Source organism: Sus scrofa, chromosome 5 (assembly GCF_000003025.6).
Source record: "Sus scrofa isolate TJ Tabasco breed Duroc chromosome 5, Sscrofa11.1, whole genome shotgun sequence".
Taxonomy (NCBI): Eukaryota; Metazoa; Chordata; class Mammalia; order Artiodactyla; family Suidae; genus Sus; species Sus scrofa.
Window position 1 is genome coordinate 71,235,971 of NC_010447.5, and position 24,419 is coordinate 71,260,389.

The 24,419-nt window shown below is 36.2% G+C and overlaps 1 protein-coding gene across 1 annotated transcript in view; it reads left to right on the forward strand.

Annotated features, from left to right (window-relative positions):
- Positions 1–24,419, forward strand: part of C5H12orf40 (chromosome 5 C12orf40 homolog) — an 80,369-nt gene that overhangs the window by 50,404 nt on the left and 5,546 nt on the right. The window contains exons 8-10 of the mRNA XM_021092532.1: positions 1,514–2,034; positions 2,261–2,336; positions 3,970–4,030. Of these exons, the coding sequence (XP_020948191.1) occupies positions 1,514–2,034; positions 2,261–2,336; positions 3,970–4,030 (658 nt within the window). The remainder of the gene's footprint in view (positions 1–1,513; positions 2,035–2,260; positions 2,337–3,969; positions 4,031–24,419) is intronic.

Here is a 24,419-nt window from a genome sequence, read left to right on the forward strand (position 1 = left end):
ATTATGATTTATGAGCATTCATGGATAAAACATCTTTCTCTCCTTAAAAGCAACCTGAAATATTTTATCTCTGTGTCCCTAACACATGGCACAGTACCTAGAACAAAGTAGGTTTACCTGCTGATTATTTAATAAATTTAAAGTAAAATTGGAAATAAATCAGAATTTTAGTAGTCTATGTTTCTTTTCTAAATTTCCTTGGTACCTTCAATATCTGGAACAACCCCAACCTGAAATAAATTTGTAGATAGTCAAAGGCAACAAAATTCAGAATAACTTGATTTCTAATTATTTTCTTTGGTAGCTTTGATTCTTTTCTACAAGTTGTACATAACTTAGAATTATGATTTCTGCATTAGAAGTGAACTTATAAGCTATGTAGTCTAATCTTTTCATCTAATTCATCTTATATCTTGGCTTTATTACTTATGTATGCATTTTATCTATATTATCTTTCTTGGGAACTTCAGAATCATTTTGTTAGGTTGAGTTCCTTTTTAGGTTGAGAAATACCTGATAAAACATTCTTATAATTATTTTATTTAATATTTTAACACTGGGGGTGATTTTTCTCTCTGTATAGTCTTCAAAATATCTTTCTCTGGTTAAATGGAGCTGCATGTATGTACAGTGGTTATATAGATTTTTCTCTAGGTATTATTATTATTATTTTTTCATCTTTTTGCCTTTTCTAGGGCCACTCTTGTGGCATATGGAGGTTCCCGGGCTAGGGATCTAATCAGATCTGTAGCTGCTGACCTACGCCAGAACCACAGCAACATGGGATCTGAGCTGCATCTGCGACCTCCATCACAGCTCAGGGCAACGCCAGATCCTTAACCCACTGAGCAAGGCCAGGGATAGAACCTGTAACCTCTTGGTTCCTAGTCGGATTCATTAATCACTGAGCTGTTATGGGAACTCCTCTAGGTATTATTACAGAAGACATACTATAGATTGGTCATATTTTGTTCTGTTAATATAACAGTAAATTGAACCACATAGTAGTTTTGCATGTTGAAGTATTCAGCTAAATGCAGATTATTTTTTTTTTTTTACTCACTAAAGCATTAGAAGAGCATATTAGACAAATTTCCACCCAAAGTAATATTTAAAAATGAATACAGGAGTTCCCGTCGTGGCGCAGTGGTTAACGAAGCCGACTAGGAACCATGAGGTTGCGGGTTCGGTCCCTGCTCTTGCTCAGTGGGTTAACGATCCAGCGTTGCCATGAGCTGTGGTGTAGGTTACAGATGTGGCTCGGATCCCGCGTTGCTGTGGCTCTGGCGTAGGCTGTTGGCTACAGCTCCGATTCGACCCCTAGCCTGGGAACCTCCATATGCTGCGGGAGCGGCCCAAAGAAATGGCAAAGACAAAAAAAAAAAAAAAAAAAGAAAACATAGTCTACTTAAATGTTAGTAGCTACTCAGTATATTCTCTAAAAATTTAAGTGTTTCTAAATGAGAATGTTATATGCTTTTCTTGCTAATTATGTTTTTTATTCATCCCAAAGTCTAGGAAATAAAACTTTTCTTACTAGGAGAGCTGCTGTAGTTATGGATGAAGATTGTGGAAGTATAGATGAGAGAAGACAGTCAGACTTCATTCCTGAAAAAAAATCTTTACAACGTATTTGGGGAGAAAATAGAAAAGAAATTTCAAATGAAGATGTAAATCAGCAAATCCCCAGCCTTCTATCAGAGAATTGTGACTCTTTTATTAGTAAAAATATGATCAATTTATTAAACATAGATCAACAAAAGATAAAGAAAACCTTTGACAAGTGTGATTATGACACTATGGAAGGTATTTGTACAGTAATTAGTTCCGATAAAAACCATTTCACTGATAGATGCATTAGAAGTATTTTTACAGATCCAGAGTTGAATTTTAGTAATTCTACTTTTAATAAATCAAGTTATCCAGAAAATTGTCAGCCAAATAAGAACTGTCAGAATGAGTACAATAATGAAAGAAATAATTTTAGTACATCTTTTGAGAAGGATCATTACCCAGCCAGCTCTGATAAAAAAGGTTAGTTTTATATATGGAAAAACCTAATCTATTGGGTTTTTTGGTTTGTTTTCAGTTTTAGTGAATATGTGTGTGTGTGTGTGTATTTGGAGGAATATGAAATTAAAAATAGAATGACATTCTATTATACTATACACCAGTGATATCTCTCTATATGAGTCATGCCAATAAGCTTCAAATGAAAAAAACAGCCTATGCTAAAGCTTTTTTTTTTTAATTTTTAAAGGAAAATTTGAAAGTGATTACCAAGATAAGACACCACAGAAGAAAATACCTCAGAAGAAATATTCAGTGAACCATACGTAAGTTTTTAGGTAAATCTGGGGAATGTAAAATCAGGGTCTAGTATAATGCATGTTGAAGGGCTGAACTGATGCAAAGTGAGGTTATGCTGTCTGAGGGTGGGCACACTGCCCCTAAAAAGCCTTATCAGTTATCAGACCCTTAGGAATATCACCGTAGTTTAGAGTTTGATCCTCATATTTGCCAGTAAAAAAAAATCTTCTTATCTGAATCTTAGCATTAATTATGTTTGAGAAAACTGACTTATGGGTTCAAAAAACTTATGAATGTCAGTTTAATTTACAGTGAGAAATAAAGGGTTGACATATATAAGAATGCTTACTGGCGTGATGAGCATATTTTTTATATTTCAGCAGCTCTCCATGGGAAGGTTGCTTGGTTAGTAGAGAATCAGAACAGGAGAGTAATAGAATTCAAATGTTAATGGCATAAACAAGCATATCAATAATTTATGGGACTGTAATTATAGTAATGAAAGAAAACATAGTTTCATTATAAGCCTGACTTTCTTGGTAATAATTACAATTTAGTCAAAATTTGGAAATTGAAAATCATAAACTAAAATAGATTTTTTTTTACCTTGGAAGCACTTCCCTATGAAGTATGTAACTATTTAATATATATTATATTAACACAGAGAATAATTGGATGCCATTTTTATGGAATTAACACAGCAAATTAATTAAAAAACACATTCAGAAATTATTATTACTTTTTGTCTTTTTGCCTTTTCTTGAGCTGCTCCCACGGCATATGGAGGTTCCCAGGCTAGGGGTCTAATCGGAGCTATAGCCGCCGGCCAACGCCAAAGCCACAGCAATGCAGAATCCAAGCCCCATCTGCGACCTACACCACAGCTCATGGCAACACCAGATCCTTAACCCACTGAGCAACACCAGGGATCAAACTCACAATCTCATGGTTCCTCGTGGGATTCATTAACCACTGCACCACGACGGGAACTCCCCAGAAATTATTTAATAAAATCAACAAATTAGGGGGTTTTTGGTCAAACCTGCAAATATTCAGAGACTTATGAATGATTAATTTTTATTTTTATTTTATTTTATTTATTTATTTATGTTGCTTTTTAGGCCTGCACCTGCAGCATATGGAGGTTCCCAGGTTAGGAGTCAAATTGGAGCCATAGCTGCTTACCTGCACTACAGCAAAGCAGGATCCAAGCCATGTCTGTGACCTATACCACAGCTCACAGCAACGCTGGATCCTTAACCCACTAAGCAAGGCCAGGGATCGAACCCTCAACCTCATGGTTCCTAGTTGGATTCATTTCTGCTGTGCCACGATGCGAACTCCCAGAGACTTATGAAGAAAAACAGGATGTTAAGCCTTGAATTTTAAAATGTATTTTATTAAAGTGATTTAGAACATGGTTCTAAAAGCTGTTGGCAGATCCTTATCATTTGATGGGTGATTTTGATATACAAAATATCAAGTTTGACCTACACATAATCAATAGGCTGCTTAGGATAGAATCCTTATGAACTCATATTTTTAAAAAAGCTTCCTTAAAATTCTTATCTGCTGCCAACTTTGGGAAACATAATTGAGAACAATAGTTTTCAGAGGGAGTAAAGCAAACTCTAACACTGTCATATTTATAACCTGCAGGAGAAACATCCCTTTGGAAGAACTGCATTCTAAGCAGTCATGGGACTTTGGACTTGGTGAGGTAAAGTACATCTTACATTATATTTCCAATTAAGTCAATTGATTTATCATGTCATATTTTAGTATTTGAAAATTTCTTTAAGGTTAATTTCTTTTGAAAAAAAAAATCTCCTTTTATGCTAACTTTTTCTTTTTTTATAGTACTTTCATTCTGGGAAAATTATAGCTTAGATCCAAAAGTAAAATTAAAAACTCTTCAGAAACTGTAATGTGCCTTATTCCAGAAAAGCCGTTACATTTAAAGTTCTTTCTATAATTCCTATAAAATTTCTTTCAAAATAAAATTGCTTTAGGTTTAAATGTGCTATAGGTAAACATAATTATATATTTAAGAATATTGAGGAGTTCCCGTCGTGGCGCAGTGGTTAACGAATCCGACTAGGAACCATGAGGTTGTGGGTTCAATCCCTGCCCTTGCTCAGTGGGTTAATGATCTGGCGTTGCCGTGAGCTGTGGTGTAGGTTGCAGATGCGGCTTGGATCCCGCATTGCTGTGGCTCTGGCGTAGGCCAGTGGCTACAGCTCCGATTCAACCCCTAGCCTGGGAACCTCCATATGCCACAAGAGCGGCCCAAGAAATAGCAACAACAACAACAATAACAACAACAAGAAAAGACAAAAAAAAAAAAAAAGAATATTGAAACATATATAAACATTAGTTGTAACTTCTGTTCATAATAAGGATGTATGATTCATTCAAAAAGATACAGAAAGCACATTCTATTCAAATACACACGTAGCATTCTCTAGGATAGACCACATACTAGGACATAAAACAAGCCTCAACAAATTTAAGAGGATAGAAATTATTTCAGTCTTCTTTCAGAACACAGCAGTATGAAACTAGACATCAATCCCAGAAAGAAAAATAAGATAAAATGATTATATGGAGACTAAACAACATCTACTAAAAAACCAATGGGGAGAGCCTCCTTACCTGCCTGTTTGCACCTCTCACAAGCATCCTATCTTTTTTTTTGGTCTTTTTGTCTTTTCTAGGGCCGCACCTGCAGCATATGGAGGTTCCCAGGCTAGAGGTCCAATTGGAGCTGTAGTCGCTGGCCTGTGCCACAGCACTGTGGGATCCAAGCCATGTCTGTGACCTACACCACAACTCACAGCAACACCAGATCTTTAATCCACCGAGCTAGGCCAGGGACCGAACCCGCAACCTCATGGTTCCTAGTCAAATTCGTTGGCCACTGAGCCACAGTGGGAACTCTACAAGCATCCTATCTTAATAGATCTATTTTTTTGCCAAAAAAAAAAAATCCAACAATGGGTCAATGATTATATCAAATAGCAAATCAGAAAATACCTTCAGACAAATGACAATGAAACAAACCTTTAAGAAAAACTATTAGATTTAGCAAAAACACTTTTAAGAGGGAAGTTCATAGCAATATAAGCCTTCTCAAGAAAAGAAATAAGAAAATAACAAACAACCTAACTCACCACCTAAGAGAATTAGAAAAAGAAAAAAAAATCTCAAAATTATCAGAAGGAAGGAAATGGTAAAGATCACAGAGGCAATAAATAAAATAGAGATAAAATGTAGACAATAGTGATAAAACCAAGTTTTTTTTTTGAAAGAATAAAAAAATTTGACTGATTACTGAGTGTCTCCTATATGCTAGACATTGAGGATAGACCTTGAGGATACAGTGGTGAAAAAAAAGTTTTTATTCTCTTGCAAATTGTATGCTAGACTGTGCAAGGTATAGAGATTAAGGGACATTAATCTATCTTTAAGAAGTCTACTTAAAGACTACTTAAAGTGTACTTATAGACTACTATAGTCTAGTACCTAGACAGAAATAGAAAAAAATCAAATACATTTAGATAAACTCTTCCAATTGGGGTTTCTACAAAAGGCAGTGAGTTTAGTAATCCATTAGTAAAAGACATTTCTAAGTTTTATGGGCAACCTGGAGGAAAACATGATAGAAAACTTTTTATCTGAGTATCAGTTAGTAAGTTGACCAAATGGACAAACTGCTTTCATAACTATGAAGGAGAAATGAGATTAAAAACTAAGATATGAGAGAGTATAGCTTGTTTTAGAAACTGCAAATATCTTTTTTCATTCTAGTTATTTTACTGCTACTAGTATTGCATAAGTTACAAGGAGTAGGGGAATGACAGGAGATGATTCTGAGTGATGTAAAAGGCTAAATCATAAAAGACCATGTATGAAATATAATGGTTTAATTTTCTATTACCAGAGAACCACTGAAGAAATTTTAGCAGAGTATGATAACATCGGAGTATTAGAAGGTGACTCTCACAACAATGAGGGGAGATTTAAGAAGCAGGAAAACTCAAGGCAGGCTGAAAACTAATGAAGGCATGAAGTTGAAAAATGGCAGTAATGGTGGAACTGAGAGAAAAGCTATCACAAAAACATTAGGAAATCTAGATTTGATAGATTTGGTGATGAGGGGAGAAGGGAGAAATCAAAGAAAACCTGGAGTTATGATTTGGGTGTATGTGTAGTTTATGGGATGGTGCCTTTCACCAAGATTGAAAGCATAGAAGGATGTTGCAGAAAAGATGAACTGTTCAGCAAAATCCATTCACTCCCTTTTATGTACCAGAACTGCTATGGTGAAATGGCTACCCAGAAAAGGAATACAATTCCTAAGCTTCTATCCAAGTTTGGCCTTGTGGCTAGATCTTATAGTTGAATATTATCTGAAGTGATATACATAATTTTCAATGATTGTAAAAAAAAACTTAGGAATTACTTCTCCATGTTATTCTTCTAATAGCTAGATGTCAGTGAAGACCAATAGGAGCCACAAGATGGGAAGGTCTTGAGCTCCAAGTCACTTGATAGAAGAAAATTGCCTGCTGACAGAAAAATGCATTTTAAATTATTGCATGCAAAAGAAAGAATTGTTTGAGCATTACACATTTTGTGATTAAAAAAATGCCTAGCATTATTCTAACAGATTGAGAGGAGAAGCATATTTCTAAGAGAATATTAGTTAAATTTGGTCTGTTCAAGTTGATTGAGGGTCTTCCAAAAGATCTGTGATATATGCAAGGATGTGTATAGACATTTTAATGTACAGAGCTTGAGGTGAGAAGAGATGTGTAGTATCCAGTGGATATGTAGTAATGAATATATTTGTGTATATAATTCTGAAGAGAAAATGTATGAAATAAGAACAAAGTTGACAGTCCTTTGAAACTACAACATTTAAAGTTGGAGGATGTGCAGCAGAAGAGAAGCCAGAAAAAGAGACAGAATGCGGACAGAGATCAAGATGAATGGGTGAAATAAGAGAATGTAGAATTCACCTCCCCCAGTGAACACATAAAAAATATATGGACATATGGAAAAACCTCACTGAAAACTAACTGAAAGTTGGCAGAAGGACTCCTGTGTAACCACGAATGTAAGAAAGATACCACTTAATCAGGTAGGGTGAGATGCTTTTCCCCTGGAAGGGGACTAGGAGAAAAAGATATCACTCAAGTAGATAGCTGCCTCTGGTAGTGATCTGGTGTCCCAGTTTCAGGGTCCTATGTGTAGGAGACAAGCCTCCTTGGCTGGTTGGAGAACTGCTAGGACAGATAGAAAGGTTGGAGAAGCCTGGAATCCACTTGTGAGCAGCATAATTAAATGGCAAAAGTTAAAGAATTCTAAAACCATCCATAGAAAAACAGAGTCATATACAAGTGAATCCTCATAAGGCTGATTTCTTTGAAGAAACTTTTCAGGACAGAAGAGCATGATATTCAAAGTGATGAAATGGAAAAACCCACAACCTAGGCTACTCTGGCCAGCAAGATTATAATGTAGAATAGAAGAAGAGATTGAATACTTCTCAGATAAGCAAAAATTAAAAGAATTTATCAATACTAAACCTATCCTAAAAGAAATGCTGTAGGGTCTTCTCTAAATGGAAGCATAAGAATCTGTAGGAAAGGGAAAAAACTTCTGTAGGAAAGGCAGATATATAGTGAGGATTGAGGATTACTTAAATAAGCCAGTGTGTAGATTAAGAGTCAAAAAATTGTAAAAGCATATATAACTACAATAAAAAGTTAAGGAATAAGCAGGAAGATGTAAAATATGACATCAAGAACACAAAATATAGGGGAAGGGAGTAAAAATGTAGATCTTTTAATTAAGATTTTTTTTAATGTTTATTAATCGTCATTATTACTAGGCGTAGTGAATATGTGAAAAACAAGAAATGTTCATTTATGAACAAAAATTCTGATGTTTTTCAAAAATTTATGAGGATTCTCCTAATTCTATTTTTTTAATTTTTAAATTTTTTATGACTCAATGAATTTATTACATTTATGGTTGTACAGTGATCATCACAATCCAATTTTATAGGATTTCTATCCCAACCCAAGGGCAGCCCCACCCCCCAAACTGTCTCCTTTGGAAACCATAAGTTTTTCAGAGGCTGTGAGTCAGTATCTGTTCTGCAAAGAAGTTCATTGTGTCTTTTTTCAGATTCCACATGTCAGTGAAAGCATTTGATGTTGGTGTCTCATTGTCTGACTGATTTCACTTAGCATGATAATTTCTAGGTCCATCCATGTTTCTAAAAATGCCTGTATTTTGTTCCTTTTAATGGCTGAAGATGTGTTTGAAATTAAATGACAGTTTAAAACAAGTAGGTATAATTATGGATGAACATATATGATCCTAGGTAACCACAAATGAAAAACTTACAATAGCTACACAAAAAGCAAAAGAAGAGAACCCAAGCATACTACTAAAGAAAATCATAAAGCCACAATTGTAGAAACAAAAAGAAGAAATGAACAAAGAACTATAGAAACAACAGAAAAACAAGTGATAAAATAGCAGTAAGTTCATACCTATCAATAACTCCTTTAAATGTCAATGGACTAGATGCGCCAGTCAAAAATAGTTTACTGTTTTGATTACTACATCTTTGCAATATTGTTTGGGAATTGCAAAATATGGTGCCTCCAGCATTTTTTTTTCTCAAGCTTGCCTTAGTGATTTGAGGTTTTTGTGGTTACCTACTAATTTTAGGATTGTTTTTCTATTTCTATGAAAAATGTCATTGGAATTTTCGTAGGGATAGTGTTGAATATGCAGATGACTCTGAGTAGAATAGATACAGTGACAATATTAATTGTTCCAATCCACGAGCATGGACTGTTTTTCCATTTTATGTGTGTCCTTTTCACTTTCTTTTATCAATGTCCTATAGTTTTTAGTGTACAAGTATTTTACCTACTTGGTTAAATTTACTTATAGGTATTTTTATTCTTTTTGATACAGTTGTAAATGGGATTGTTTTCTTAATTTCTCATTATGATAGTTCATTATATTACATAGAAATGCAACTGATTTTTGTTATGTGATTATATATCCTACAACTTTGCTGAATTTATTGTAACAGTTTTTATTGGTCACAGTGGAATCTTTAGAATTTTTTATATATAATGTCATGTTATTTCTTTTTCTTGTCTGATTCTTCTAGCAAATATAACCAATATTATTTTGAATAAGAATAAGAGTGGACATTGTTTTCTTGTTCCTGATCTTAGAAGAAAAGATTCATCTTTTCATCATTTAGTGTATTAGCTGTAACTTGTCATGTATGGCATTTATTATGTTGAGGTACATTCTCTCTATAATTCTCTCCATACCTTTTGTTGCAAGTTTTTAGACATGAATGAATTCTTGCAAATGCATCTTCTGCATCCATGTCAATGATCCTTCTTTTTGTTAATGGTCATATTTTTATTGATTTATTTGTGTATGTTGAGCCATCCTTATCCTTGAAATAAATCTTACTTGATCATGCTGAACCATTCTTTTAATGTATTGTTACCTTCAGTTAGTTAATATTTTTTGAGAATTTTTGAATCTTTGTTCATCAGGTTTATTGGCCTATAATATTCTTTTCTTATAGTGTCCATATCTGGTTTTTGTACAAGGGTAATGCTGATCTCATAAAAGGAGATTTAAAGTGTTCCCTCCTCTTCTATTTTGGACGAATTTGAAAAAGATTCATATTAATTCTGTTTAAATGTTTAGTAGAACTCATCAGTTAGGTCATTGGTCCTGAACCTTTGTTCGTTGGGAGGTTTTGGGTTACTACGTTAATCTTCTTACTAATTATCAGTGTATTCGCGTTTTCTGTTTCTTCATGGATTAGTCTTAGGTTGTAGTTTCTAGGAATTTATATTATTTTGTCAAACTTATTGGTGTGTAATTATTCAGAGTATTGCCTTTTGATCATTTGTATTTCTGTGGTATCAGTTGTAGTCTCCTCTTTAATTTATAATTTTATTTATTTGAATCCCCCTCCTCTATGTTATTCAGTCTAAATAAATTTGTCGATTTTACTTATCTTTAAAAAACAACAGTTCTTAGATTTATTGATCTTTTTCCATTGTCTTTTTATTTTCTGTTTTATTTATTTCTACTCTGAAATTTGTTATTTTCTTTCTTCTAGTATCTTTAGTCTCGTTTGTTCTCCTTCTAGTTCCTTGAGGTGTAAAGTTAATTTGAGATCTTTTGTTTGTTAATGTAGGCATTTATCACCATGAACTTCCCTTTTAGAAATGTTTTTGCTATATCCCATAGGTTTTGTTATGTTGTATTTTCATTTTCATTTGTTTCAAGATTTTTTTTTCTCTTTTGATTGCTTTTTTGACCAGTTGGTTGTTCAGAAGCATGTTGTATAATCTCCACATATTTGTGAATTGTCTAGTTTTGCTCATGTGATTGATTTCTAGTTTTATGCTATTGTAGTTGGAAAACATACTTAATATAATTTGTCTTCTTAAAATTTTTAAGACTTGTTTTCTGGCCTAACATATTATCTATCCTAGAGAATGTTTCATGTGCACTTGAGAAGAATGTGTTTTGTTGTTATTGAGTAGCATGTTCTATATATATGTCTGTTTAGTTCATCTGGTGTAAAGGGTCATTTTCTTATTGATTTTTGGTTTGGATGTTATATCCACTGATGAAAGTAGAGTATTAAAGTCCCCTTCTCTTATTGCTGTTTCTCCCTTAGGTCTGTTAATATTTGCTTTACACATTTAGGTGCACCTATATCAGGTGCATAGATATTTATGAATGTTATATCCTCTTGTTGGATTCATACTTATTCTATAATGACCTTTTATTATCTGTCATTTCAGTCTTTGTCTTAAAGTTTGTTTTGTTTTATATACATATAGTTATCCCAGGTTTTTGGTGTGTTTCCATTTACATGGAATATCCTTTTCCACTCATTTACTTTCAGTCTGTGAAGTGTCCTTAGAAGAGATTATCTTGTAGGTAGCATATAATAGAGTCTTGTTTTTATTTTAATACATTCTTCCACACTGTGTCTTTTGATTGGAAATTTTAGTCCATTTACATTTAAAGTAACGATTGATATGGACATATTCCCATTTTGTTCATTTTTAAGAATAATTCCTTTTTGTTTTTCCTTTTGTTTTACATTCTTCCTTTGTGATTTGATTATTTTCTCTGGTGATACGCTTAGATTCTTTTATCCTTATCTTTTGTGTTTCTACTATAGTTTTTTTTTTAGTTTTTTTTTTTTTTTTTTTTTTTTTTTTTTTTTTTTTTTTTTTTTTTTTTTTTTTTTTTTGTTGTTGTTGTTGCTATTTTTGGCCGTTCGTGCATATGAGTTCCAGCTAGGGTTGATCGGAGCTGTAGCCGCCAGCCTACGCAGAGCCACAGCAACGCGGATCCGAGCCGTCTGCCTACACCACAGTCACGCCGGATCGTACTGAGCAGGCAGGGACCGAACCATGTTCTAGTCGGATTCGTTAACTGCACCACGGGAATCGCATGAGGTTTGTGTGTGTGTGTGTGTGTGTGTGTGTGTGTGTGTGTGTGTGTAACAGCTTCTATCTATAACAATCTATTTTAAGTTAATAAAAACTTAAGTTTGAATGTATTCTAAAATTCTGTTTTTATTTCCCTCCCCCATTTATGTTTTTGGTGTCACATGGTCATCTTCTTATTTGATGTATCTATTAACAAGTTATTATAGTTACTTTTATTATTTTTGTCTTTTAACCTTCATACTAGTTTTATAAGTGATTAACCCATCATCTTTAAAACAATAGATTATTCTGAATCTTACATATATATGTTTACCATTGAGATTTATACTTTCATATATTTTCCTATTACTAATTATTGTCAGTCAGTGTCTGTTCTGTAAAGAAGCTCATTGTGTCCTTTTTTTTTAGATTCCACATATAAGCAATAGAATATGATGTTGGTATCTCTCTGTCTGGCTAACTTCACTTAGCATGATAATTTCTAAGTCCATCCATGTTGCTAAAAATTCTGGTATTGCTTTCCTTTTAATGACTGAGTAATATTCCATTGAGTATATGTACCACATCTTCTTGATCCACTCCTCTGCCAATGGACGTTTAGGTTGTTTCCATGTCTTGGTTATTGTATATAGTGCTGCAATGAATATTGGAGTACATGTATCTTTTCAAGCCATGGTTTTCTCTGGATAGCTACCCAGGAGTGGGATTGCTGGATCAAATGTTAATTCTATTTTTAGTTTTCTGAGGCATCTCCATAATGTTTTCCACAGTGGTTGCACCAATTTACATTTCCACCAACAGTTTAGTAGGATTCTCTTGTTCCACACTCTCTCCAGCATTTATTATTTGTAAACTTTTTGATGATGGCCATTCTGGCTGGTGTGAGGTGGTACCTCATAGTGGTTTTGATTTGCATTTCTCTAATAATGAGTGATGCTGAACATCTTTTTCATTTTTTTTTTTTTTGTCTGTCTATATGTCTTCTTTGGAGAAATGTCTCTTTAGATCTTCTGCCCATTTTTTGATGGGGTTGTTTGTTTTTTTTGGTATGGAGCTACAGGTGTTTGTAAATTTCGGAGATTAATCCCTTGTCAGTTGATTCATTTGCAAAGATTTTCTCCCATTCTGTGGGTTGTCTTTTTATTTTGTTTAGGGTTTCCTTTGCTGTGTAGAAACTTTTAAGTTTAATTAAGTCCCATTTGTTTATTTTTGTTTTTACTGTCATTACTCTAGAAGGTGGATCTAGGGAGAAGATATTGCTGTGGCTTTATGTTGGAGAGTGTTTGGCCTATGTTTTCCTCTAAGAGTTTTATAAAATCTGGTCTTATAATTAGGTCTTTAATCCATTTTGAATTCATTTTTGTGTATGGTGTTAGGAAGTATTCTACTTTCATTCTTTTACACATGGCTGTCCAGTTTCCCCAGCACCACTTATTAAAAGGGCTGGCTTTTCTCCATTGTATGCTCTTGCCTTTTTTTCACAGATTAGATGAGTGTAGATGCATGGGTTTAATTCTGGGCTTTCTGTCCTGTTCCACTGATCTATATTTCTGTCTTTGTGCCAGTACCATACAGTTTTGATGACTGTAGCTTTGTAGTATAATCTTAAGTCAGAGAGCCTGGTTTCCTCCAGCTCCATTTTTTTCTCAGGATGGCTATGGCTATTCTGGGTCTTTTGTGCTTCCAAACAAATGTTAAGATATTTTGTTCCCAGTCTGTGAAAAATGTCCTTGGTTGTTTGATAGGAATTGCATTGAATCTGTAGATTGCCTTGGGCAGTATAGTCATTTTGATTATATTGATTTTTCCAACCCAAGAGTGTGGTATGTCATTTCATCTTTGTGTCATCTTTGCTTACTTTCATCAGCGTCTTATCATTTTCAGAGTACAAGTCTTTTGTCTCTTTAGGTAGCTTTATTCCTAAGTATTTTATTCTTCTTGATACAATGGTAATTTCTCTTTCTGATCTTTTGTTGTTAGTATATAGAAATACAGTTGATTTCTGTGTGTTAATTTTGTATCCTGCGACTTTGCCACATTCATTGATGAGCTCTAACAGTTTTCTGGTGGCATCTTTAGGATATTCTAGGTCTAGTATCATGTCATCTGCAGATAGTGATAGTTTTACTTCTTCCTTTCCAATTTGGGTTCCTTTTATTTCTTTTACTTCTCTAATTGCCGTGGCTAGGACTTCCAAAACTATGTTGAATAGTAGTGGCCAGAGTGGACATCCTTGTCTTGTTCCTGATCTCAGTGGAAATTCTTTAAGCTTTTCACCACTAAGAATGATGTTAGCTCTGGGTTTGTCATATATGGCTTTTATTGTGTTGAAGTAGTCTCCCTGTATGCCCATTTCCTGAAGGGTTTTTATCAGAAATGGGTGTTGGATTTTGTCAAAGGCTTTTTCTGCATCTATTGAGAGGAGCATGTGGATTTTATTCTTCACATTTTTTGTTTTGTTTTGTTTTTGCCTTTTTAGGGCCGCACCTCTGGCATATGGAGGTTCCCAGGCTAGGGGTCTAATCGGAGTTATCTGCCGGCCTGTGTCAGAGCCACAGCAACAAGGGATCTGAGCGGCACCTGGGACTTACACCACAGCTCATGGCAATGCTGGATCCTTAACCCACTGTGTAAGGCCACGTATTGAACCCGCAACCCCATCATTCCTAGTCAGATTCGCTAACCACTGAGCCATGGCAGGAACTCCTCTTCAGGTTGTTAATGCCATGTATCACACTGATTGACTTGTGGATATTGGGAATACTTGCATCCCTGGGATAAATCCCACGTGATCATGATGTACAAACCTTTTAATGAATGGTTGGACTTGGTTTGCTAGTATTTTGTTGAGAATATTTGCATCTTTGTTCCTCAGTGATATTGGTCTGAAATTTTCTTTTTTTGTGATATCTTTGTCTGGTTTTGGTATGAGGGTGATGGTTGCCTCATAGAATGAGTTTGGAAACGTTCTTTCTCTGTAGTTTTTTTGGGTTAGTTTCAGAAGGATAGGTGTTAGCTTTTCTCTAAATGTTTGATAGAATTTGCCTGTGAAGCCATCTGATCCTGGACTTCTGTTTGCTGAACTTTTGCTTGTTGTTTTTAATCACAGTTTCAATTTCAGTACTTGTGATTGGTCTGTTCATCTTTTTTGTTTCATCTTGGTTTCGTCTTGGAAGATTGTACTTTTCTAAGAATTTATCCATTTCTTCTAGGTTGTCCATTTTATTGGCATATAGTCGCACATAGTAGTCTCTTAGGATCCTTTGTATTTCTGCGATGTCCATTGTAACTTCTCCTTTTTCATTTCTAATTTCATTGATTTGAGCCCTCTCTTTTTTTTTTTCTTGATAAGTCTGGCTAAGGCTTTATCAGTTTCGTTGATGTTTTCAAAGAATCAGCTTTTAGTTTCATTGATCTTTTCTATGGTTTTCTTTGTTTCTATTTTGTCAATCTCTGCTCTGATCTTTATGAATTCTTTCCTTCTGCTAACTTTAGGTCTTGTCTGTTCTTTCTACCTGCTTTAGATAAAGTTAAGTTGTTTATTTGAGCTTTTTCTTGTTTCCTGAGGTAGGTTTGTATTGCTGTAAACTTCCCTCTTAGAACTGCTTTTGCTCCATCCCATAGGTTTTGGAGTGTTGTGTCTTTGTTGTCATTTGCTTCTAGGTATTTTTTAACTTCCTCTTTGATTTCTTCAGTGATCTATTGGTTGTTTAGTAGTAAGTTGCTTAATCTCCGTATGTTTGTGTTTTTTGTAGTTGTTTTCTTGTTGTTGATTTCTAGTCATATAGTGTCATGGTTGGAAAAGATGCTAGATGTGATTTCAATATTCTTAAATTTACCAAGGCTTGATTTGTGGCCCAGGATGTGATCAATCCTAGAGAATGTTCTGTGTGCACTTGCAAAGAATGTGTATTCTGCTTTTGGATGGAATGTCCTATAAATATCTGTTAAGTCCATCTGATCTAATGCTTCATTTCAGGCCTGTGTTTCCTTGTGGATTTTCTTTTCTTTTCTTTTCTTTGCTTTCTGGCACATGGAGGTTCCCAGGCTAGGGGTCTGATGGGAGCCACAGCTGCCAGCCTGCACCACAGCCACAGTAACACAGATCTGAGCCACGTCTGCAACCTACACCACATCTCATGGCAACGCTGGAAAACATAGTCCAGGGATCGAACCTGCAACCTCATGGTTCCCAGTCAGATTTGTTTCCACTGCGCCATGACAGAAACTCTGCCTTGTTGGTTTTCTGTCTTGATCTGTTCATTGCTGTAAGTGGGGTGTTGAAGTTCCCTGCTATTATTGTGTTATTGTCAATTTCTCCTTTTCAGGTTTTTACTAGTTCCTTTATATATTGAAGCGATCCTGTGTTGGGTGCATATATATTTACAATTGTTATATCTTCCTCTCAGATTGATCCTTTGATCATTATGTAATGTCCTTCTTTGTCTCTTGTAATATTCTTCATTTTAAGTTCTATTTGATCTGATGTGTGTATTGCTACTCCAGCTTTCTTTTGATTTCCATTCGTATGGAATATTTTCTTCCATCCTTTCACTTTCAGTTTGTCTGTATTCTTAGGAGTGATGTGGGTCTCCTGAAGACAGCATATGTATGGGTCTTATTTTGTATCCTTTCAGCCAGTCTGTGTCTTTTGGTTGGGGCATTTTTTCCATTTACATTTAAGGTAATTATTGATATGTATGTTCTTATTGCCATTTTATTAACTGTTTTGGATTTGTTTTTGTTGCTCTTTTTTCTACCCTTCTCTTATTCTCTCATGGTTTTATGACTGTCTTCAGTGTTGTATTTTAGTTGCTTTTTAAAATTTGTGTGTGTATTGATTGTAGATTTTTGGTTTGCAGTTATCCTGAAATTTTGATGTAGGAATATGTATATATATACAAGATTGTTTTAAGATGTTGGTCTCTTAATTGCAAGCACATTACCACTTGGACCCTCCTCTTCTCACAATGTCTCATATTTTTGCATGGATGATTTCCTACCTTTACTGTATATATGCCTTTACTGGTGAGCCTTGTCATTCAGTGTTTTTGTTTCTAGTTGTGGCCTTTTCTTTTCTGCCTAAAGAAGTTCCTTTAGTATTTGTTGTAAAGCTGGTTTAGTGTTGCTAAAGTCTCTTAGCTTTTGCTTATCTGTAAAGCTTTTGATTTCTCATTCGAAGCTGAATGAAAGCCTTGCTGCATAGAGTAATCTTGATTGGAGGTTTTTTCCTTTCATCACTTTAAGTATATTGTGCCACTCCCTTCTGGCCTGCAAAGTTTCTGCTGAAAAATCTGCTGATAACATTATTAGGGCTCCCTTGTATGTTGTTTCTACTCAGTAGCTGCTTTCAGTCTTTTCTCTTTGTCTTCAATTTTGGTCAGTTTGAGTATTATGTGTCTTGGGTGTTCCTCCTTGGGTTTATTTTATATGGTAGTTGTTGTGTTTCCTGGATTTGAGTGCATGGTTCCTTTCCCATGTCTGGAACTTTGCAGCTATTATCTCTTCAAATATTTTTTCTGTCCCTTTCTCTTTCTCTTCTCCTTCTGGCACTTCTATAATACTGATGTTGGTGCATTTAACTTTGTCCCAGAGTTCTCTGAGACTGTCTTCATTTCTTTACAGTCTTTTTTCTCTTTTCTGTTTCATATCAGTGATTTCCAATAATCTGTCCACCTTGCTTATTTGTTCTGTATTCTGCTGTTTGTTGCTTCTAATGAATTTCTAATTAGTGTTGTTGTATTTTGCATCTCTGCTTGCTAAAGTTTTAAATCTTGTATTTCTTTGCTTAGTGTTTGCTGTAAATTATTAGTCTTTGCCTCCAGTTTATTTCCAGTGTCTTGCATCATCTTCACTGTCATCAGTCTAAAGTCTTTTTCCTGGAGGCTGATAATCTCCAATCACTTAGCTGTTTTTCTGGGTTTTTTTTCCTTGCTCCTTTGTTGAGTTATAGTTCCCTGCCTCTTCATTTTTATAGGTTTTTGGGGTGGTCTCCTTTTTGCAGACAGTAGAGTTGTAGCCTCTCTTGCTTCTGATGTCTGCCCCCCTTGTGACTGAAGTTGGTACAGGGGCTTGCTGTAGGCTTCCTGATGAGAGGGCCTGGTGCCTTCCCACTGGTATGTGGGGCTGATTTTTATCCCTCTAGTGGGTGGGGCTTTGTCTCTGTATAAGATTAGAGGCGGCTGTGTGCCTGGGGGTCTTTAGACAGCCTTTTTACTGGTGGGTGGGCCTGTGATCCCACCTAGATTATTGTTTGGCTTGGGGATTCTCAGTACTGATGGATGGGGCCAGATTTTCCCAAAATGACCACCTCTGGAGGACCACATGCTGATGAATATTCCTGAGACCTTTGCCTCCAATGTCTTTCCCCTATAAGAACCACAGTTACCCCTGTTTTCCCAGGAGATTCTCCAAGACCTGCAGTCAGATCTGACCCAGATTCCTATGGAGTCTCTCCTTTGCTCTGGGATCCAGTGCACATGAAAGCCTGTGTGCACCTTTCAAAAATGTTGTCTCTGTTTCTTCCAGTCCCTTGGAGTGACTGTGCACAAACCTCACTAGCTTTCAGTGCCAGATGCTCCTGGCTCCTTCTCCCAGTGCTAGATCTCCAGATGTGGGGACTGACGTGGGCTTAGAACTCTCACTCCTGTATGTGCGTCTGTGATGTAGTTATTTTCCATTCTGTGGGCTGCCCACTCAGTGGGTATGGGGTTGCTTATATCATATAATCGCCCATCCTACTGTCTTGATGTGGCCTCCTCTTTTTCTTCTGGAGTTGGATATCTTTTTTGAAAGTTTGTAGTCCATTTGGTTGAAGGTTGTTCAGCAGTCGGGTGTAATTTTGTTGTTTTTATGAAAGAAGGTGAGCTCCAGTCCTTCTTCTTCTCATTTTGGGACTGGTATAATGTGAACGTTGGTTCACTTGTTATTGTCCCCTAAGTCCTATTATGCTGTCTTCATCCTTTCATATTCCTTTATCTTTTTAGCAGCTCTGATAGGATAAATTCATCTTCCTGTTTTAAGTTTTATGATCATTTCTTTATATATATATGATATATAAAATGATTTTTATTTTTTCGTTATAGCTGGTTTACAGTGTTCTGTCAATTTTCTACTGTACAGCATGGTGACACAGTTACACATACATGTATTTTTCTCACATTATCATGCTCTATCATAAGTGACTAGACATAGTTCCAGTGCTACACAGCAGGATCTCATTGCTTATCCATTCCAGAGGCAATAGTCTGCTCTCTTAACCCCAAACTCCAAATCCATCCCACACCCTCCCCCTTCCCTTTGGCAACCACAAGTCTATTCTCCAAGTCCATGATTTTCTTTTCTGTGAAAGGTTCATTTGTGCGGTATATTAGCTTCCAGATGTAAGTGATATCATATGGTATTTGTCTTTCTTTCCTGACTTACTTCACTCAGTATGTGAGTCTCTAGTTCATCCATGTTGCTGCAAATGACATTACTTTGTTCTCTTTTATGGCTGAGTAGTATTCCATTGTGTGTATGTGTATATATATATATATATATATATATATATATATATACACATCTTCCTAATCCAATCATCTGTCTATGGACATTTGGGTTGTTTCCATGCCTTGGCTACTGTGAATAGTGCTGCAGTGAACATGTGGGTGTATGTGTCTTTTCAAGGACAGTTTTGTTCATATATATGCCCAAGGGTAGAATTTCTGGGTCATATGGTGGTTCCATGTATAGTTTTCTAAGGACCTCCTTACTCTTCTCCATAGTGATCGTACCAGGTTACATTCCCACCAACAGTGCAGGAGGATTCCCCTTTCTCCACACCCTCTCCAGCATTTTTTATTTGTGGACTTGTTAGTGGTGGCTGTTCTGACTGGTGTGAGGTGGTATCTCATGGTAGTTTTGATTTGCATTTCTCTAATAATCAGGGATGTTGGGCATTTGTTCATGTGCTTCTTGGCCATCTATATATCTTCCCTGGAGAAATGTCTATTCAGGTCTTTTGCCCATTTTTCATGTGGGTTGTTGGGTTTTTTTCTGTTGAGTTGTATAAGTTGTTCGTATATTTTAGAGATTAAGCCCTCATCAGTTGCATCATTTGAAACTATTTTGTCCCATTCTGTAAGTTGTCATTTTGTTTTTCTTTTTGGTTTCCTTTCCTGTGCAAAAGCTTTTCAGCTTCTGATCATTTCTTTAGCTGAAGTTTTGTTGAGCTTTTGACTACTACATTTCTCACTTCAGTTATTATATTCTTCTGCTCTGATTTCTGTTTGATGTTTTATTATATTTTCTGTTTCTTTGTTGAAATTCTCTCTGTCTTCATGTGTTGTTCCCTTACCTCAGTGAGCTATTTTATGACCATTACTTTGAACTCTTATCAGGCAAATCACTTATCTGCATTTCATTAAGGTCTTTTTCTGAAGCTTTATCTTGTCTTTCTTTCTTTTTTTAGGCCTGCACCTGTGGCATATGGAGGTTCCTAGGCTACAGGTCCAATCGGAGCTATGGCTACTGGCCTGTGCCACAGCCACAGCAATGCCAGATCTGAGCCACATCTGTGACCTACACCACAGGTCATGGAAATGTCAGCTCCTTAACCTACTGAGTGAGGCCAGGGATCGAACCTGCACCTCATGATTCCTAGTCGGATTCGTTTCCATTACGCCACGACATGAACTCCGGGAGTTAGGAGTTTTTTAAAAAAAAGCAAAAAACCTAAAAAAATGCTAAGTACTTGAACCATGTTTACTGTTAATTTAAAAAATATATAGATATCTCAAGTTATTGAATTTAGCATTTTTCTGTGTATAGGAATATCCAGGATTCTGGGCTCTTTGAAATCATTCTTTCAATAGGTACCTTAACTCTTTAGGGCCAATATTCTGTTTTATCTATCCTGAATCCCCTCAGGGTGTACTTTGTTGGGGGTAGTAGCTACAGTGTCTACTACTGCAGGTGGCCTGGCACATCCTTTGTTTATTGATGTGGCAGGCACCATCCTTAATCCACACCAGTATCCTGGAATGGGGCAGAGGGAAAGTGCAAAGATGATGCCTGCTGGGCTATGTGGTCTTTGCAAAGTATTTCAGTACTCCTCTAAATGTATGTCAACTTAGAAGCCATCACTGAGGCTGATTTAAGTTAAGCAAATAGGCCTCTTTCACAGAAAGATTGGAAGTGTGTTTTAGTTTGCTGCTGGTTAAGAACTCTTTCTCCATTTGTTATAGTGCCATGGGACCTGAAAATAAGACCCATTGGCAACCAGAGCCAGGCAATTACAGAGAATCCCCTGGGCAGAAGTCACAAAAATAGGAGAACAAATGTGTGCACAAACTACTTTCTGGGAGATAGAGGCAACCTGAAGCACGGCAGAGGGAGAGCATGAAGATAGTGCCTAGACTATGAGGTCTCTTGAGAGGACTGCACTTGTCCCTTAGATGTGAGTTTAATTAGAAGACTTTTAGGCCACATCTTTAAAGATAAGCTAAAAGATGTTTTCACAGAGAGACTCATGGGCTACCTCTGATCTAGGCCCTGGAGAGTAGTCATGGAATTTGTGCAACCCTGTTAAGAACTGTTTCTCAGTTTGCTGGAGGCTTGTGGATCTCATGGACACAGATCCCACTGCCTTTCAAAGTTTAATGGTTTGGAGGTTCAGCTCTTGGGTGAGGTCTTAGAAATTCGGGCACCAACTATGAGGTTCAAACCATTAGCTTCTCGGGGAGAAGTTTTGAGTTTTGAGTTCCTTCCTAATTGTGGGTTACTGTACTTGTCTCAGAACAGTCTGAGATTGAGTCTCAGCATCACCTACCCATTTCAATGTGGGTTTTTTCTCACTTGGTCAGTGTTTAGGAGTCTCTTGGTTAATTTTTTGTGAGGAGAGGGATTCTTCTAGAAGAAATTTTTCTGTGTGTAGCTATGGAGTCAGTATGCCATGGGAGGAGGTGAGTTCAGAATCCTACATTGCTGTCTTGAACTGCAACCTGTTTGATTTTAAAATAGTAGAGGAATACGGCTTAAATATGATTGTTAAAAATGGGAAGATAATCACTAGAGAAATGGGGATACATAGAAGAACTTCAGAATTCAAAGGACTAGAGATGTCACCCTAGGAAACTGATCAAAGTGGAAATAAATGAACTATAACACTTCTATATAAATAGTAAACATAAAATGTAAGGAATGAAACCTGCTTAGCAATTAGTATATAAAATATGAAAGGGCTGATTTTTCTCTCCAAGATTTAAATAATATCTAATTGAGAAAAATTAATCTCTACATATTTTTCTTTAAAAAACTTTTTGAAAAAATTTTTAGGTTTTTATTTTTTCCATTATAGTTGATATACATTGTTCTGTCAATTTCTGCTGTACAGCAAAGTAACCCAGTCATTCATTCACACACACACACACACACACACACACACACACTCACACACACACACACACACACACATTCTTTTTCTCACATTATCCTCCATCATGCTCCATCACAAGTGATTAGATATAGTTCCCTGAGATATACAGCAGGATCTCATTGCTTATCCACTCCAAATGCAGCAGTTTGCATCTGCTAACTCCAAACTCCCAGTCCATCCCTCTCCCTCCCTCTCCCTGTTTTGCAACCTTAAGTCTGTTCTCCAAGTCCATGAGTTTGTTTCTTTTCTGTAGAAAGGTTCATTTGTGCCATGTATTAGAGTGCAGATATAAGTGATATCATGTATTTGTCTTTCTCTTTCTGACTCACTTCACTTAGTATGAGAGTCTCTAGTTCCATCCATGTCACTGTAAATGGCATTATTTTGTTCTTTTTTTATAACTGAATAGTATTCCATTGTGTATATACACCATATATTCTTAACCCCATTCATCTGTCGATGAACATTTAGGTTGTTTCCATGCCTTGGCTATTGTGAATAGTGCTGCAGTAAACACAGGGGTGCATGTGTTTTTTTCAAGTAAAGTTTTGTCCAGATATATGCCCAGTAGTGGGATTGATGGGTCATATGGTAGTTCTATATTTATTTTTCTGAGGTACCTCCATACTGTTCTCCATAGTGGTTGTACCCATTTACATTCCCACCAACAGTGTCAAGGGTTCCCTTTTCTCCACACCCTCTCCAGCATTTGTGATTTGTGGACTTATTAATGATGGCCATTCTGACTGGTGTGAGGTGGTATCTCATGGTAGTTTTTTTTTGTTTGTTTGTTTTTGTTTTTTTAAATTCTTTTATTGTTTTGCTTACTATTGAGTTCTGGTTGCTCTTATCTTTTTTTTTTTTTGCTATTTCTTTGGGCTGCTCCCATGGCATATGGAGGTTCCCAGGCTAGGGGTCTAATCGGAGCTGTAGCTACTGGCCTACGCCAGAGCCACAGCAACGCGGGATCCAAGCCGTGTCTGCAACCTACACCACAGCTCACGGCAATGCCGGATCATTAACCCACTGAGCAAGGGCAGGGACCGGACCCGCAACCTCATGGTTCCTAGTCGGATTCGTTAACCACTGCACCACGACGGGAACTCCTCATGGTAGTTTTGATTTGCATTTCTCTAATAATCAGTGATGTTGAGTGTTTTTTCATTTGTCCATTGGCCATCTGTATCTCTTCTTTTTAGTTTAATTCGATTGGAGTATAGTTGACTTACAATGTTGTAGTAGTTTCAGGTATACAGTGAAGAGAGTCAGTCATACATATAAATATATCCATTTTTTTTTTGGCCACATAGATTATTACGAACTGTTGAGTAGATTTTCCTGTGCTCTTCAATAGGTTCTTGTTAATCATCTATTTATTCTGTAGTGTATACATGGTATTCCCACCTTCCCATTTCTTCCCTCCTCTTAATGTTTTCACCTATGGTAACCATTAAGACAGGTTTTGAAATCTGTGAGTTTGTTTCTGTTTTATTTATTTATTTATTCTTTTTAGGGCTACACCTGTGACATATGGAAGTTCCCAGGCTAGGAGTCAAATCAGAGCTATAGCTGCTGACGTATACCACAGCTCACAGCAATGCCAGATCCTTAATCCACTGAGCGGGGCCAGGGATCAAACGTCCATCTTCATGGATACTAATTGTGTTCGTTACTGCTGAGCCACAACAGGTTCTCCTGTTTCTTTTTATTAATAGGTTCTTTTGTGTCATTTTTATTAGATTCCACTTATAATTGATATCATATGTTATTTGTCTTTCTCTGTCTGACTTACTTCACTCACTATATAATCTGTAGGTCCATCCATGTTGCTGCACATGCCATTATTTCATTATTTTTATGGCTGAATAATATTCTAGTGTACATGTATACCACATCTCTTTATCCATTTTTCTGTTGATGGACATTTAGGTTGCTTTCCATGTCTTCGCTATTGTAAATAGTGCTGCAGTGAACATTGGGGTGCATGTGTCTTTTAGAATTATGATTCTCTGTGGATAGATGCCGAGGAATGGGATTGCTGGATCTTATGGTAATTTTTTTTCTGTCTTCTTAGGACTGTACCCACGGCATATGGAGATTCCCAGGCTAGGGGTTGTATGGGAGCTGTAGCCACTGGCATACACCAGAGCCAC